This window comes from Gopherus evgoodei, chromosome 1, assembly GCF_007399415.2.
Source record: "Gopherus evgoodei ecotype Sinaloan lineage chromosome 1, rGopEvg1_v1.p, whole genome shotgun sequence".
Classification (NCBI taxonomy): Eukaryota; Metazoa; Chordata; order Testudines; family Testudinidae; genus Gopherus; species Gopherus evgoodei.
The window spans coordinates 236932879-236949959 of NC_044322.1; the positions used below are offsets into that span (position 1 = coordinate 236932879).

Below are 17081 nucleotides of genomic sequence, written 5' to 3' on the forward strand. Positions count from 1 at the left end.
AATTAACAGATTTATCAATTGCAGATGCAAAGCTAACCCTGCAAAATAGGAGGATGTTTCTGAAAACCAGGCTCTTTTTCCCACAAGGAGGTAAAGTGCCTTAAGCATGTTTAAAATTATTTCAGGTGAAATTCTCTGCTGGTGTGATTAGGGCAACTTCACTCACGTCAATGAATCTGAGCTAATTTACACCAGTGAAGAAGTACACCAATAGCAAAACGAGAAGTGTTTGAAAATGATGTACAGAGTACAAAATTTTCCATTGACATTTTTAACGTTATACCAAGTGCAGGCACTTCAGATATATGCATGAGGTCTAGTTGGAGATGTGCATGCTGAAGTCAACACAGCTGTGCTTGCTTCACTGATTGCCCATCTTCATTTTACTATTCATATCCGTTTGCTCTAGTGTAAGCCGACATGAGGGCTAAACATCCTCAATGCATGCAGTTCCTCTTTTCAAAGTTCCCCCTTCATGTTTTTCAGATGAGTACTTCACCATTCATGCAAATGACTTGACTCTTCAGAACAGCTGCACTAACAATTGGCCCCTCAGGAATAGTTTAACAGTTGTGCCAATTTGTTGCTCAACCCGTCAAACAGCCTTTTCTGGATTCTAAAGTAACAAAGTAATATTTCACCTGCACAGGATAGAAAATAGCCTGAAGCATGGGCAGAACGTCACTGAAAAAGAAATCCCAGGTTTCAGCTAAGGAATCCAGCAGCTTCTGTCCTGTAAAAACATAAGTGCTTCACTAACTTGTTTTATGTTGTGAACAGTTAGTCAGTGGCATTAACTGAGCAACACAGGAAATGATGTAATACTAGATCCTGCAGAACAAAGGTGAATCACTGACAGTTATTTTAGAAGCATCTCCCCCGCCTGTACATAGTATCAGTCAGTATTTGTGTCTGCTGGATCACACAATTAAATGCTCTTACTAAATTGAGGGACTTTTGGCACAAAGCTTAGTCAGAGAGCTCTTGTACAGAATATAACAAAGCCAGACTGGCCCCGCTTCCTGCAGTAAAACTCCATGGAGGGAACACAGGGGATTAAATCTCTGAAGATCCCCACATGGAGACTCCACCACATTGTTCCACCCCTATCCCAGCAAGGAATAAGCCACAGGGATGGTTTGAAAATTCCAGGATCTGTAGGAAGCAGTGCAATGATGTCCATGTGGTCATGCTGTGTCCCAGCCCGGAGCCCCCTCTTGCAGCCCAAAGCCCTCATCCCCGGCCCCACCTAGGGTGACTAGATGTCCCGATTTTATAGGGACAGTCCCGATTTTTAGGTCTCTTTCTTATATAGGCTCCTATTACCCCCCACCCCGTCTTGATTTTTCACATTTGCTGTCTGGTCACCCTAGCCCCACCCCAGAGCCCACACCCCCAGCCGGAGCCCTCACCCCCTCCCTCAACCCAATTCCCTGCCCCAGCCTGGTGAAAATGAGCAAGTGAGCGAGGGTGGGGGAGAGCGAACAAGGGAGAGGGAATGGACTGAGAGGAGGCGGGGCCTAGAAGAAGGGGCAGGGCAAAGGTGTTCCATTTTCTGCTATTAGAAAGCTGGCAACCCTAATTCTGTTGGGAAAGTGTCTTTACCTTCACTCATCTCTTATATCTTGTGGGCAGTCTGCTCAGCACTGTCTACTTTGTAAAGCAAGGAATTTCAATGCAGCAACAGTGACTCAGAACAGCTGCTCCTCTATCTGCACAGTAAGCTGCATTTTCCCAGACAGGCCTTTTACTGTGGGATGTGGAAGAATGCTTAGAATCAATTGGTGATTAGCATATTTCACACAAAAGAATTTGACTTTCATGTCCTCTGAGAACGTTTGTTTTACTGTCAAGCAAAGGCCTTTGGATTTCCTACGGTATTTGCAGGGATAAAGGAAATTCAGCTCATATAAACATAGGCCTGATGTGGTCATTCTTGTATGAAACAGACACATAATATTTTCCATGGTCCCACAATATTTTTACACCAAGCACATTTTAATGACCTGTTTTAAGTAAACTATATTTGGCATTAAATCAAATTAGCAATCTAGCCTAAGAATTTGTTGACATTTTATACATGCAAGGTTTCTGAGTTTCATTTCAGTTACAGGAGAACCAAGCTGCATTTCAATGTTTGATTCTCAGTTTTGCATCTTAAATATTATTGATATTTGATATCAATCTAATATCAACTTTTAAAAAATGTACCTGTACAGTGTGGTTTTAAAAATTGACTGGTTTCTCATTTTGATTTACCAGTCTGAGACTGAAAAAATCTCATTTACAATTTGCAAGAATGCTGTGAAAACCTTGAAATCCTTACAGTCCAGTTGTCTGTGGTTTTGTAGGTGTTATGTTAAATAATTAAAGCACTCTATTTGGCTCTAGAGGAGTTTGAAGAATGTAATGTCAAATATGTTTTCTGTTTGCTGTGGTCAGGGGAATTGTCTTTTAACAGATTCGGGTTCAATAACAGTCTTGATCCAATCAAATAAGCAGACAGCAATGAAAGGTCACATTTAAAATTCAGAGTTAGCTGTAAGTAATGCCAATAGCTTTCTCCAGGAAACTGATCAAATGGTGTATTTAGACTAAGAGGCGTTTTGACATTGTGGTGCAGTTGAAAGAAAATTGCATTTCTTTAAAACTGTCTTGGACTCCAAAAGGTTCTCAGATGTTTTATTTTATAATCTATATTCAGAAATTTCTTCACCCGCCAATGAAATATAGCTTCCTCTGGCTGACACGGCCAATTTAAAAATCACCTCTAACTGCTGCACAACAGCATAAGCCATGGAATGACGAATATTGTACTCAGGTAGAATAGCAGCTAGAGGCCAGGTAAGCAGAATTTGACCATACTATAATTCTGCCAGTGAATTTGTGCTAGCAATTTTAAGAAGTATATTTTCTTTCTGCATTCAGGTACTCATTACAAGACTGATTTGACAGCACCTCTTTTGCAGATCTCTAGTGAATGCAAGTGGGAGAAACTAGAGTGTCTGTGTCAAGAGAGAGGGCCAGAATCTACTCCTAGTTACACTGATGTAAATCTGGAGTAATTCCAGTGGACAACTGTCTTCAATGGAGATACTCGAGATTTATACTGGTGTATAGGAAAGCAGAATCTGGCCAATACTCTGAATTTTTGTTCCTTCTCTCTGCATTTATTTACTTAATACACCTCTACCCCGATATAATGCTGTCCTCAGGAGCCAAAAAATCTTAACGCGTTATAGGTGAAACTGCGTTATATTAAACTTGCTTTGATCCGCCAGAGTGCGCAGCCCCACCCCCCAGGAGCACTGCTTTACTGCGTTATATCCAAATTCATGTTATATTGGGTTGCGTTATATTGGGGTAGAGGTGTACTTGGATTGATTCTTTCAAATACAAAAGAAATTTCATTAATAGTTGCCTCAGTTAGGTGACATGTCTAACCACAAATGGAGCCATGACAACACAATGGCATAGCTTCTGACGTCATTTATGCCAATGTAGACCCAGAGTAACTCTACTAAAGACAACAGAATTACTCAGGATATACACAGGTGTAAGTGAGATCAAGGTGTGTTCCCATGACTTTTCAGCTAATTGGGATTGCAGGGTTTACATTGTCATTTAATAAAATATTGTATTCTGTTTTCCACAGCTATTTAATCTTAAACAGGTTATAACTGGGTGAAAATGTAAACATCCACACAGGAGATTTGGTTAGCTGAGGTGCTAGGCAAATATTTCTCCTTGGTGGAAGCCAATAGGAACATGAAACTAAGTGACACTGGAACAACCTGCTGTTATGGGATCTGATCCAAAACACATTGAAATCAGTGAAATATGAATCTCATTGATTTCAGTATGCTTTAGATCTAGCCCATTGAACAGCTGCATCATTGCTGAAGTCTGAGTTACCTTCATAAAACCGGATCTTGTCCCTCAGTATTACCATGCCTTTTGTAAGCAGCTGATTCTGTAAATAAAATACACACACCTTTTATTTCTACAACTCCATATTTCTTTGAAGCCACTGTAGGTTTTTTTTAAACAAGAAAGTTGTTTTAATGGCTGCTGTTCATTAATGAAATTTTACGTCTATGTCCATTTTCCTGTTTAAAGCTACTAGGACACTTGTAAAATGATGATGATAATCATATTCTTAGCTCTTCCAGTGTATAGCAACTTCCATCTGGGGATATCAAAGCTTTTTACAAACATTAGCATAAGCCATACAACATTTAATCAGCATGGGAGGTAGTAAATTGTATTTTAAAAGTAAGTTCATGTATAATTATTAATAAATGGCTTCCTGATTAATTATACCACAAGAAACTTGAGGAATCCCACAGAATTTTCACCTAAATTAAATATTTGGACCCTAATGAAAAGGATCTGTTTAATAAAAATCTGTATTATGCTGAGATTTATAATATTTATAAAATGAAATATTAAAATCAAATCTCATCAGTCAATAAATGCTAACAACAGGACCTGAAGTCAAAACCACTGAAGTCAATAGGAGTCTTTCCACAGACTTTAGAGTGCTTCAAATCAGGATAATAAATCACATCAGAATACTGGAACAAATAGTATTTATAGGAATCCCACTGTCACAGTTGGGGCAAATATTGTCCATTCTGTAGCCATGATCTGAACCCTTCCTTTATAAGTGACCCAATAAAGTTCCTTAATAGTGTCCTTAAAATACATGTAGTACAAAGACCTTAGGTCAAATATTTCAATATCTGACCTGGTATGACATTTCAACCAACGTAACATGAAAATTGATGGAAGGGGAACAAATCCTATTTTTATCCTTAACTTTAAGGTAATAGAAAGGTAAAAGTGTGATGGTGTACCCCATAAGGCTTCATGGGAATATGCTTATGAATGTATGTATAACTGGAATATCTTTTATGATACATATGCCATGTAACATATCTATGTAAAGGTTATGACTGAATATATTCATCCTATTTGTATATATGTATCATTTTTGTACTTGAAGTTAGGAATATTGGCTGTGTACTTGCTTGATTTCTAAATAGCCTTTGTAAAGCATTTGGTCAGCTTCTTGAGAAAGGAATGTACAAATTAAGTGCCCAATCAAGAAGCACTTAAGGGCCAATGGATCTTAGGAGGCTCCAATCCACAAAAGAAGTCTACATGAGGACGTTCAAGGTAGCAGGTAAGCAATGGCTGCTATCTGTAAAAACTGAGCCATGCAAGGATGTGTGACTTGCCCATGTGACTCCAAAACCCCAACGTGGAGCTGGACTTTGCATAGGATGGAGCCTCCACCCACAAGAGAAAGTCTATTTAAGCCTGTGGGAGACTCCTCCATTTGGTCTTCTGCTGGCTAAAATGGTAGCCTCTCCACCCCCAAGGATACCTGAAAGGAACTGGAACAAAGGACAGTAACTCTAGGGGGTGTGAGTGATTGTTTGACCCAGACTAGAAGGAGACTAGTCTGTAAAAGGAAGCTTACTGGGTGAGGTTATCATCTGTATTCAGTTTTCTTAGACATAGACTCACGTGTTCTATTTTATTTTGCTTGGCAATTCACTTTGTTCTGTCTGCTATTACTTGGAACCACTTAAATCCTACTTTCTGTATTTAATAAAATCACTTTTTACTTATTAATTAACCCACAGTATGTATTAATAGCTGGGGGGGCAAAGAGGTCTGCAAATCTCTTGATCAGTGTTATCAAGGGCAAACAATTTATGAGTTTACCCTGCATAAGATTTATACAGGGTAAAATCGATTTGTTTGGGGTTTGGACCCCATTGGGAGTTGGGCCTCTGAGTGTTAAAGACAGGAACACTTCTTAAATTGCTTTCAATTAAATTAAGTCTGCAACTTTGGGGCATATGATTCAGACCCTGGGTCTGTGTTGGAGCAGACTGGCGTGTCTGGCTCAGCAAGACAAGGTGCTGGCAGGAAAAGCAGGAGCAGAAGTAGTCTTGGCACATCAATTGGCAGTTCCCAAGGGGGTTTCTGAGATCCAACCCATCACAAAAGGATTTGCCTACTGCTTGTTCAGCCAAATAATTTTACTCAGCAGCACTGACAAATTTAAGAAGCTAAATGAAAAACAAAAACCGCACAAACCTGCAGGTATTCAGTAAAAAAGGATCCCAGCTCAGTTTTCAGTAGTTGCCTGTATTAGAGAATAGAGAATAAAATAAATATTTATACAATCAACAAATTGTACCCAATGTGCATTGTGTAAAAGAGAGGAAGATTGCTGATCTTACAAAGCGTTTTAAGTTGCATATCTTTCCTTCTAAAATGTTTAGCCAGAAGCATGTTAAACAGGGATAACACACTATAATAAACCCTTAAACCAACATCTTTAAATGATCAGAAATATTTACTGTTGGAGATTTAGACCTGTTAATGAATACAGTTGTGGTATAAATATACATATGTCTGGAGTGATTTTCTTAACTAAAAGAAGAGAGGCTGAATTCTGCCTTCAGCTGCATTGGTATAAATTTGGTATCACACCACTGAAGTCACTGGCATAACTTTGTATTTATGCCTATGTAACTGAGACCAGAATTTCACTTCAGAAGTGGAAGAATATGAAAAATCTTAGCATTCTATGCTGGTATGAGGCTCTGAGCAATCTGGCGGATTTAGAAATGATGTAATTCGAAAGGAATGAGAGTTTGGCTTGCTTTAATGAGGTGCGGTGTGAGTTTTTAGAGCTCTGGACTGCAAGTTTGGGCCCTAAGTAACTTTAATAACAGAGTTGTGCCAAGTGTTCATAAAGAAACCTGAAACCCCAGTGAAACTCTCTGGATTTTGTGACAAGCTTGAAACTGAGCCAAGTGTCATGATCATCCAGAGTGAATCTGGGCCAGTTAAATTAAAACTTCCAAGTTTCACATGGCTTCAGTGCAAAATGAAGTTAAAATGCAGCATATCACTTTGAGTTTGGGGACTCCTTCAACTGAGAGCCTCTAAGCCAAACTGTGGGAGCGTCAACCTACACAAAATAAAATTCCCATAAACCACCATCAAATGAAACAACTGAATTCCACCAGCTCTAATGCCAGAACCAATGTATTCAAGGTGAAATTTGCCCGTGTAGAGAACCAGAATAAGACCTATGCAGCAAATTCCCACTTGATGCACGTTGGGTGCTGAACAATTTTGAAAATCTAGTCGCAGCTGTAGCTGCTGACCACTTGAAAATCTGGCACTGAAGGAGCTCAGTATACAACCATATGTGAAACATGGTTAAAGACCACCTCAATTAAATATTTAGGTCCCTACTGTGGTCATACAAGACAAGTTTCACAATATATGAATGCAGACACTTTGTTGTGTGTGGTCCTCGTTTCATTCCCTTTGTTCCCTTCTTCTGGCCTTGAAAAATAATTATTAATTAAAAAAAAAAATGCCCTATTTCTGAAGCCCAGTAATCCACTCCCCTCTATATGCCCCTCTTCTGCCCTTTCCTCCCCCCCAAAACCTCCACAGGAGATGGAAACTTACTTGTGGAACACAAGATTCAGCACATTCTCCCATGCAGTGTACAGCGACAGCTTCCATTATGAAAAGGAGCATGTCAACATCTATTATTATTTATTTAAATTGATAAGAATATGCCCATCATGACCTTGGTGCACTCTGTGCAGACATGTTAGGAACGCATGAAATTAAAAAATTAAAACAAGGAGTGGGGTTTTCAAGAGAGCCCAACCGGACAAAATTCAGCATGAAAAGAACTCTCCCTAGAAACTCAACCAACTCAGACACACTCCTTCAGATAACAGTATAGTGTCGAAATAGTCAAAGCCAGCAAAGGGATTTAGTCATGCAACTCCCATTCCAATTAATGGGAATGGTATGTTCAAATCCCCGAGTCGGCTTTCAAAAGCTCAACCTAGATGAGTAGATAAACCTTGAATAGTGCTCTGAAGGTCAACAGACCCAGAATTTGTTGGATGAAATATGAAAAGTGAATCCTGCAGCTGAGGATCCTCTACTGAGCACTTTCTGCCTACAACACCTTGACCTTCAAATCAAGGGGTTATTCACAAAAATCTCAGTTCATCTCAACTGTTGACATGGCGCATGGTGCCAGATTCTGCCTCCTGGTGAGTAGCTTACTTCCCAAGCAGGCCCACTGACTTCATTCGGACATGTCATGGAACAAGGCACAACTCAGTATAAGTAAGGTTGGCTGAATCTACTCTATAATGAAAGGGCAGTACATTTCCACAGAGATTTTATTTCTTATATGAAAGAGACACCGCCACTCCAGACCTCTCTCCACAATATAACCTTGGTATCACAGCTCAGAAAAAGAATATTGGAGGACTTTGTTACATGGCAATCTCTTGCTTCATTTCCACCTTCCCTTCAAATTATTGGCTCTTCAAACTCCAGTCCCAACTTCCTTGTTGATTCTATTAGGTGGTTTGTAAATAGCTAATACATAGATGGCTTCATACCTTCATTAGATGTGATGGCTAATTACTGGAGTTCCAAATGTTGATTATAAAATGGCATTCTCTTGATTAGAAAACTAATCCTAGGCTCTGATGTACTAAAATCTTGGTACTTAGTAGTTCAAATGAGAAAAAAATAAAGTTAAAAAGTACACAGCCTGCATTTACATGAACAATGAAATGCAGCATACCAAGCAGCATGCTAAACCCAGGGTTATGAGTTCAATCCTTAAAGGGGCCATTTAGAGATCTGGGGCAAAAATCTGTCTGCAGATTGGTCCTGCTTTGAGCAGGGGGTTGGACTAGATGACCTCCTGAGGTCCCTTCCAATCCTGATATTCTATGATTACGGACGCATTAGCATCTCTACTTACAGGGTAGAGGCAGAACTGACAGCACTGGGTGCTTTCTCCCCTTTGAATCTCTAACAATACAGGTACTTTATTGCTGACTTCAGCTAATTATCAACAAAATGCTGAGGTCCTTGGAAAACATTAGAACATCAGTGTTTGATGTCCTCAGTACCAATGCTTACTAAAAAGTGATCCAAAGCGGAACCGAACCCAACAAAATTGTTTGCAAAAATGTATTTCTTTTCTTTTCTTTTTTTTAATAAACTATATTGTACCAATCCATCAGGCCATGGACAATAGTCAGTACTGAATAGCTATGTCTGACTACACACACTTCTGTGATAGAGTCCTGGTAAAAATGCTGGTTAAATTAAAATGTGATTTCTGATCAGATATGAGACCTGATATTTAAACAGTTCTCATTTTACCAAGAGCCATTTTGCACTCGTGTGAGGCTTCTATCTTTTTTACTCTAAATCTACTCGGTCTGTTTAAGGACTTTACAAATTAAGATGCTAACATAAACTCACATAAAATACCCTTTTATATCTTCATGTTGCTTCTTCTTTGGTTCTTTGAAATTGACTCCTAAATGCTACTCAGAATGAAAAAAATTTAGTTCTTTATTATAGCTGACCTTTACTTTTTGAGCTATTAAATTATGAAAGACGCAAAGAAAAGGATTCTTTCATCAGATACAAAATCTTTCAACAACTGAGGAAATGCTGCTGAAATTTGCCCTGCTTGTATCCAATTAGCATCCTGAAGCTCAGAGGAGAGGCAGCTATAAATATACATCATCTTTAATACTGGATATCCTGCTTCCTCACCGTTTCCTCTTCCTTCTATTTCTTCCTTAATTTTTGAGGAGTGTAAATAATGACATCCAACTAAAGGTATAAGAAAAGAGAACTCCCGCAGGTCTCCACTATATGGTTATTAATATCACACCGTCAGAGATTTAAAAAAAAAAAGTTAACCGGAGAGATTCTATATATAGGTTTTTGTTAAAAATTCTTTGACTTTTTTTTTTTTTTTAACTTGGCTGAAAATTAAGGTGACTATAATAATTATGGGACGTTACCTTAAACCTTTTCTCAGAGAAAGTCCCATTGAACCAATTGATAAGGACAGAATAAAAGCTGTGTTAAGGAGTTCAGGATGTAAATCAATTATATTTTGAAGCTATTTCTTCCCTCACTTAAACTTGTTTTACAATGATGTAACCTCACTAGTCACTCTTGATTTATGATAGTGCAAGTAAAGTAAAATCAGTCCCTTTGGCCCTAAATGTAATTTACTCCCTCTTTAAGGTATCAGTAAACTTCCATGATGGTGAAAAGGCGCTTTGGTATAAACAAAGCCAGGCCCTCTATGGTTCTTTAATAGCAGTATTCAGGGTTCAGAGCACTAATTGGTTTGATTATCATTTTCTTGGAATGTATATGCACTCATAGCTGCTTTATCACCCTAGCATGCATTTCATTTGTAACCCTAGTTCTGGAACTCTAGTTCTGGTTCTGCTAGTGACTTGCTACATGGTCTGCCAAGATTGCCAACCCAGAGACCAATCAGCCTCAAATGTAATGGTGACTTTGGCGAGGGAAAAACTGCAAATAATGGAGAACAGAAATTTTACATATTGCACTAAAAGGGAAATATTTCCATGTTGGTATGAAAGATCTAATGTTGCAAAGATATATCTTATTCAGATCATATTAATCGCAAGCCCTAATGCTGCAGAGAAGACATGTATCTTACTACAGCTGTATGTTGTATGTATTAAAAAATCACCTTGATCCATTGTGATGTTTTCTGCATCTTCCCTGAGTAAGGGAGAGGAAGAAAAGTACAGGTGGGAAAGAAGAAAGGCCTATCTAATGACAGTTGGGTCAAACTTTCAAACATGAAGTGGTACCCATAAATTTTATGAGCCAGATCCTCATCTGGTGTAAATCAATGTATTTCCACTGAAGGAAATGGTCCTACACAAATTTAAATCGGCTGAAGACCTGATACTTGTGTGTACAATTAATGGACACAGAAAACCTTCATATGCATGTACAAAACAGATAACACCACATGTAAGTACTCATGCCCAAATACATATGGTTTGGGAGTCACAGATGCACAAATGTTGTAGGTGTAACTTATTTCCCCATATATCAATATTTGTGTTACGATGCTACTCAATTCTTTTCATGATTTAATTAAAAGAATTGCCAGTAGAACCTGCATTGTTTATAACTGGAAAATAACTTCTCTTATTATCCTGTAACTGTGAAGAAAATACAGCATCTGAGGTGAAATTTTCCAGGCTCGGTCTTTGCCTAAAGGTCACGTTTGTGGAGGGAGTGGGCTGAGGTGGGGGGGAGGAATGCAGTGATGTCTGAGTTATGAGAGGGTGATTACATTTGTCCCACTTCAGAATAACATTAATTTTAATTTTTGGACACAGCTACAGAAATAATGTCTGAAGTATGACCTTTGAACTGAGGCATGCAAATAGTCCTCATTGTGCTTAACTACATTTGAAAAAAGAAGTTCTGATATTAAATAGCCACGAGGATTCAAAAACTGCCTATTGACCATGTGCAGTAGAAAAATGTAGTTAAGTCAGAAAGTGGACAGTTCAGAAGAGACAGCTTCTGCTGCTATGTGCACAAATGTGTTCTAATCTGCTTAAGAGACTGTCTAGCAGTTAGCATTTGAACAAATGCTTCCTCTTGATACAGATCTTCACGACCCTTGCACAATCCTCCAAGCCACTTATACTCCCCTCACAACAGTGTTTTTATGAAGGATCATTGGGCATATCAGGAGCTTCATAAAAAACAATTCCTGGGTAGTCACTGAAAAGGAGGATTGCTGTTAGAGGATGGTCAACCTAACTTGGAGCCTAAGAGGAAGCAAACTTCTACATAAAAGTGGAAAGGCTAGCTGGGTTTTAACCCAATCGTGGCTTTTTAATCTGTTCGTGTTTTCTGATAAGTGAACCCTGCAGGAAAGCTCTTGCTATGCAAGACTAAACTGGACTATGCTTGGTGACTCTACAGTTCCAAGGAGCAGACTCTGCATATACACTGGATGGATGGGCAGTGAATCATTCCTTCTTTTCATCCCCCGCTCTCTCCTGCAATGGCTGGGCACCACCTTGCACTTATTCACACTGAAGGACTGTGCGAGGATAATCCTGCTAGCCACCTTGAGGGATGCGTGCAGAGGCTAGTGCTACACCTGCCCCTCTTGCCCAAGCCAGTTTACACTGCAACCTCTTACAGGGTGGCCCAATGGCCAGGCTTGCTTTGTGTTACTCCTGGAGCTCCCACTGGTTAAGGTCTCCACAAATCCCCAACACAAGTTAGTGCCTTATACAGCCTCACAAAGGAAAGGTCTACACATTTCCTGAAACCGACAATAATTTTGGACTGTGTTTTGCTGCAGCTGTGGGAATCATTTCCAAATGGTCAGGAGCCCTGAGGATGCTACCGTAACTGGAATTTCCAACCTCTAAGCAAGAGAATGCACTATTTTACACCAGAGTTTCACACTACTGATGCATCGTTTATGACAGAAGCTTTTGGTCTAGATTTTGCAATGTGCCCTCAATCAGCTCTGGTATGAATCATCAGCAACTGTCGTCCCCCAAGCACAGCAAAATGAATGATCAATTGAGCAAAACATGTGAAGCAGGTTTATCATTAAACTAATTAAAAGAAATAGCCCGGCACGTTATGCAAGAGCAATCTCAAAAAAAAAAAAAATAGCCAATCTGCTGTTAAAAGAAAACTGTGGACCTGATTCTGGTCCCAGGTATATGGGAGCACATCAAGAGTAACTCCACTAAGGTCAACACTGTTGCTCTGGATTTGCACTCTTGTTTTCTAAATGTCACCTAGACCGCCACAGACTGGTTGAGACAGGACTATATTTGTTTCCACAACACAGGCAGGTCACTACATTTAGTTTTTCCCTCTTATGTGCAGACAAGAGTCCTGCAGTAAACACAGCTGACCAGGAACCAACACCTAACCAATAAGGACAGATTAATGATATTCTTTATCAGTTCCAACACAAACTGAAGAAAGAAGGTCTCACTGTGGGAGTTGTCAGCAACTATTACTGGCCAACAACATCAGTCTTCTAAAAACTGTGCTGCAACGTCTCTCTCTCTGATTGTGGTACTCACCTAACTCCTTCGTTGAGGTTGTAAAGTTCATGATCTGGGAGCCCTTTACGTTGGAACACTGCTATTACTCCATTATGGATACTGCAAGCAGAAATTAGGAAATGAGTCATTATTCTCATATGTTGGAAATGTAACCACACCCATGATAAGCTGTACATCAGTTCCCACAGATCTCATGGCCTAAAGTGACTAGTGATGTTTGGTATCCAACTTGAGACTCTTTAAAGAGGCCTGATTTCCAGAGGCAGATGGCCTTTCTGAAAATCAGGGCCCTTTAAGATGTCTCAATTTGAGCACCCAAAAACTGAGGCACCCAAAACCACTAGACACTTTTGAAAATGTAGGCCTACATATTTTAATCACAAGAATAAAGGCCCCTTCACAGAGGAAATATATTACTGTAAGGTAGGTGATGATACACAAGTACTATTGATATACACCTCTACCCCAATATAACATGACCCGATATAACATGAATTCAGATATAATGCGGCAAAGCAGAGCTCTGGGGGGTGGGACTGCGCACTCTGGAGGATCAAAGGAAGTTCAATATAATGCAATTTCACCTATAATGCGTTACGATTTTTTGGCTCCCAAGGACAGTGTTATATCGAGGTAGAGGTGTATATATTTTTTAAACTAAGGTTATTTGATTTATTTACCTATAATCAGTGGTTTAAGACTAAACATAAAATGAAGTTCAGACCATAAACATAATGTTATTTCACTAGAATATATTTACTCAAGTCACAAGAATCCTTAGAGTTTTCAAAGACTTTCAGAGAAAAAAATATGGACACACCTCTCTTCTCTGATGGGTTTTTGGCTAACTTCACTGGACACCTCTCATTCATTCTTCTTAAGAAAAATAACAGTACTATGACAGAAAAGCATCAGTAACACAGACCAATTCATTGCTACTCCCCCCCTACACTTCCAAGATTTATGCTCCTGCCCTAGGTAGAGGAAAACAAGCTGAAAAAATTAGGTGATATTTAATGTTTATGAAAGTTAGCCATCAACAGAGGTAGTGATGAAACAGGTATAGGTATAATCCCGTCTCAGCACCCACTCTGAATTCCACTTGTACTTCTCTTGTATGCAAAGGCTGTATAGAGACCGTCAGTGTTGCCTGTGTGTTTCTGCTGTGATCAACATCGACTGCACACAAAGCGGAAACCTCCAAATTCACTAAGCTCTGTCTAGAAGTGTAAGTGGGTATCTAACATAAATTCACACTGCTGAAGGCTGCCACCTATCATAATTTTCATGACTGCCCAAATCTGAAGAGATGATCTGAACATCTGCAAAACACTATGGGCCTAATCTGGCAGCTCTTATTAGTGATGCTTAGGAGTCCCACTGACTTTAAGAGGACTCCACATGTAAGGGCTACTCAGGGCAGGTCTACCCTACAGAATTACTTTGGTATAACTACATCGCTTAGGGGCGTGAAAAAGTCATACCTCGGAGCAACATAGTTACACGGACCTAACCCCCGGGATAGACAGGGCTATGTCGACAGGAGCGCTTCTCCTGCCAACACAGCTACCACCTCTTGTTGAGATGGATTAACTATGCTGACGGGACAGCTCTCTCCTGTCAGTGTTGAGCATCTTAATTAAAGTGCTACAGCAGCGCAGTGTTTTACGCGTAGACCTCCCTCAGATGAATAAGAATCAGACTCCAGTACAGACCTGAAATACATTAAGGGTTCAGATTGACTCTGATGCGATGAGGCATGCATCACAATTTAAAGAATTTGTTTCTGAGGACAAAGCTGAAAAGTTAATTCAAATGTATGTCTACCCTTCGAGCTGGAGCTGTAATTTCCAGCTTGGGTAGACCAACCTGTGCTAGCTCTGATTGAGCTAATGCACTAAAAATAGAGTGTAACATGGCAGGACAAGCAGCTGGAGGGGTTAGCCACTTGAGTACATACCTCGTGACTCAGACAGGATTGTATGTGGGCCTCCTTTTGCTCTCACCACTGCAGCTACACTTCTATGTCTAGCACACTGCTAGATCAGAGCTCGCACAAATATGCCTTCCTGAGCTGGGCATTATATCTCCAGTTCAAAATGTAGATGGACTTTATATCTATCAGCTACTCCTCCTGTCGTTTTGCCACATGATACCACAACAGTTTGACACCATTTTCCCTAACAGTCATTCTTACTAAGGTGACCATTTGTGCTGCCCACAGAAGGCTCTCCTTATCAGTTTAACATGGAGAGAAAAGCAGCTCTTCACTCATGAAAATATTCTAGTTAAAACAATAAATGTATGTCGGTCCAGTCTGTGGCATTTACATCTCTGGCCCAAATAGCTTTACCCCAGGAGGAACATGGCGGAAACTGTGCCTCAGGCACACCGTCTCTTCTGGGGAATCGCTGCACAACAAGGGCGTGTGTGTGTACGATATGCACCATCCTAAGGAGAAGATTGCTTCCCCACGCACAACACCCCAACCCCGCTTTACGCATTGGTTCGGGTGAAGGGGAGTCATGGGAGGGGTGGATTATGAGCCTGACTCATCTCCACCATTCCCTGTCCTCTTTTGGGGATCCTACTCCTGGGGATGGGGGAGAGCAGAAGTGAACAGTCCCTGTCCTCCCCAGAGGCTGGGAAACACAGGGAATGCTAGTGCAGATAGCCTTTGTGCAGGGGCACAAGAGTGGGAGGAAGTTTCCCGCACACAGTCTGGAGAGTTACGTCTTCTTTCAACTATATTTGAATTTTGCAACCCAAACATTGCAGCACTGTACTACAGCAAAAGAGCCACAAACTGGAAGTGACTCAGTTGGTTAAATTAAACTAAAGGCTGAATAAAAATGAAAGTGACGAGGTTAGTTTAATTCTCCAGATGGATACAAATGCACAATATGAACAAATAAGATGAATGGCAAAATGTTAATGAGATTATTGAAATTATTTCATTGTTAAAAATGAAAGTAACAAGTAAAGAAATATAAAATTCTCAACTGATGTAAACTGACATAGCTCCAGGGTTTTAAATTCAACTGCAACTGTCTCAGTTTATCTTTAAAAATGAAAAATACCCCAAGAGTAATCACTTCCAATACAGACAGAAAAATATGCATATACATTAGTGTTACCCTGACAGAAACAAACATGTCTGAACAGCTTAGTTCCCTTTGCAGAGAGGAAAAAGGAAGGATTTTAGTAGCACATTATGTCTTTGAGAAGTATTCTGGCCCAATGGATAGGCCATTTAACTGTGAGTCACAAGAGCTGGGTTCTATTTCTGGATCTACCACTGTGTCACATTGGCGAGCTTCTGGGTCCCAGTTTTCTCATATTTAGAGTGGGGGTAATGATACTTGCCCACCTCCATTAAGTGCTTTAAGATCAGCGGATGTAAAACGCAATGTAAGAGCTGAGTATTATTATAAGAGCACATGATTATTGTGGTTATGGAACAGGCTCTTCACAATTAGCACTGTTTCACTTTTCTTCTCTCTCAACTCTACCAAGCAAAAAAGGAATTACTAACTACAAAGTGAAGCTCTTTCTGTTTTATTTTGCACCAGGCTAAACGCCTCACAGCTCGTCTGAAAACGCAGTGCTGAATTTTCCTCCCTAATCTGCAGAATGCATCTACATTCTACATGCCAAACTCCCACTGACATTTCTGCACACAGAATGTGCAAAATAGCAATAGAGATCCACAGTGGTACTAACACACCATCACTGTGGGTCACAGAGTTGAATTTCATCCTTAGAATATCTGATGGAAAATATTTTTAGGAAACTGAAAACACCACCACACACCTCCAACCTGTGTTTCTGGTTCTACCACTGACTTAGCAAGCATTGTTTTTTAGAACTCTGCAGCTGATTTTCCGTCAGATCACACTATAGTGTCTCTGGTAAAATGGAAAAAGGACAAGTTTCTGAGTTCTAGAATGCAAAGTTTGGACCAAATCTATCTATCTTAAGTGTGCTAGTTTGTATCTGACAAGCTAGTAAACAAAGAAGCTCCTTGCCTTGTGAAGCAGGGCTGGATGTGGGCTATAACCCTAAAGTTCCTATGAGATAAATTTAAAC

General features: G+C 39.8%; 1 protein-coding gene across 4 annotated transcripts in view; it reads right to left on the reverse strand.

Moving 5' to 3' along the window:
• Window positions 1-17081, reverse strand: part of PRR5 (proline rich 5) — a 143899-nt gene that overhangs the window by 46505 nt on the left and 80313 nt on the right. For all 4 annotated transcript variants that reach the window (XM_030539852.1, XM_030539860.1, XM_030539875.1 and 1 more), the window contains 4 exons: window positions 13011-13091; window positions 6115-6163; window positions 3916-3973; window positions 642-733 (listed from right to left, as the gene is read on the reverse strand). In XM_030539852.1, coding sequence (XP_030395712.1) covers window positions 642-733; window positions 3916-3973; window positions 6115-6163; window positions 13011-13091 — 280 coding nt within the window. The remainder of the gene's footprint in view (window positions 1-641; window positions 734-3915; window positions 3974-6114; window positions 6164-13010; window positions 13092-17081) is intronic.